Source organism: Olea europaea, unplaced genomic scaffold (assembly GCF_002742605.1).
Source record: "Olea europaea var. sylvestris unplaced genomic scaffold, O_europaea_v1 scaffold26384, whole genome shotgun sequence".
In the NCBI taxonomy this organism is placed as follows: Eukaryota; Viridiplantae; Streptophyta; class Magnoliopsida; order Lamiales; family Oleaceae; genus Olea; species Olea europaea.
Window position 1 is genome coordinate 1 of NW_019244732.1, and position 1,536 is coordinate 1,536.

The 1,536-nt window shown below is 39.5% G+C and overlaps 1 protein-coding gene across 1 annotated transcript; it reads left to right on the forward strand.

The window, feature by feature from the left end:
* Positions 1–22: 22 nt before the first annotated feature.
* On the forward strand, positions 23–1,530 carry LOC111383241 (protein ROS1-like; the record flags this gene model as incomplete). Its single annotated transcript, XM_023007322.1, has 2 exons — positions 23–296; positions 411–1,530. Coding segments are annotated over exons 1-2 (1,233 nt in total), but the record flags the coding sequence as incomplete, so codon positions are not given.
* Positions 1,531–1,536: the final 6 nt, after the last annotated feature.

Sequence of the window (1,536 nt, forward strand, 5' to 3'; positions counted from 1 at the left end):
AATTAGATACCCATCCATACACACACATAAACGGATGAATGTATATTTGTGTTTTTTTTTTTAATGAAGACAGTTACAATTTTGCACCTGAACTATTCGAGGTGCCTAATATGCTGTCTTGTGCAGCATCTAGAATATAAAGTACTCTAATAACCGGATCCACTAAATTTTTGAACACTTCATATGGTTATGTGTTATCACTCAGGGGACAGACGGTTTTCTCCATGGAAGGGATCAGTTTTAGACTCTGTAATTGGTGTTTTTCTCACTCAGAATGTTTCAGACCATCTTTCTAGGTTTGTTGAACCTCTTACCTTTACAGAATTCATATTAACTAAACTTACTTCTACAGAGTTCAGCTAATGAGTTCTGCAGGAAAATCTCTTTAACATGCTTATCCGTTCTTGCAGCTCTGCTTTCATGTCACTTGCTGCGCGATTCCCATTCGAACCAGAAAGTGACCAAGGACAATCATATCAAGATGTAGAGAGCATCATAGCAGAAGAACCTGAAGTACATGATCTGGTACCAGATGATACGATTCAATGGAATAAAGTGTTGAATGAGCCAACTTGTAGCAAGAATTCTAAGATGCTTCTGGACTCGGACTACAATGACATTAGAGAAGTTGTCAACAGTGTCAAGTCCTCTGGAAATTGCTTTGATGGCAGCATACCAAAGGATAACCTAAGTGGCCAATTGTCAGGCTTCCCTAAAAATGGTCCAGATGCATCCCTTGAATCTACAGTGAATAAGTCAACAGGTTTCGTTGGGGATGAAAGAAACTTGGATGATATGCTTTCTTCTCAGAATTCTGCTATTCACTCTCAGCACTCGGCAGATTCTATCATTGCTCTAACCAGCGAAAGAACTGAATCTTGCTCAGTGAGCACCTTAGAAGCAGAACCACCAGCTGGAAGTAAACCAAACACAAACAGTATTATTTGCTCTACTTCTTATGTTAAGCTATCACGGATGGTACAAACCATACTACATGGAGATAACAATCAAGGGAATGAAAATAAACTGTCCAATATGGATAGGCAAATCGATTCAGTAATTATGGTCCCTGACTCGCAAAATCAAAATGAGAACCAGTCAGATATTACCCGCAGTAAGCCAGCTTTGCATCTGACACCCAGTTCAGGAGAACAAAAAGCCGGACACTTTGACTTACCTCGAAAGAATGGTGAAAGCTTGAATACTGCCAATGCAAAAGAACTTTGTGAGATGGAACTAAGTGGGTCGTCAGCAGAATCTGCGACCCAAGGTACTATGCAGAAGTTCCTAACTATCAGTTGCGAAGTACCAAAATTCTGTAGTGAGAAGGCTCACTCAAGCAACCATCTAATGGACGTGAATCAAAAGATAGCTGAAAATCCTACAGGAAAACTGGAGTCACAGTTTCTGTTCCAAAAAAATAACTATAAAATGCAGGATGTATCAAACATCCCGATTTTCGAACAAAGTTTGATGGATATCACAGGTAGTAGCAATATCGATAATTCAAGAACGTCTAAGCACAAAGAAGTGGAC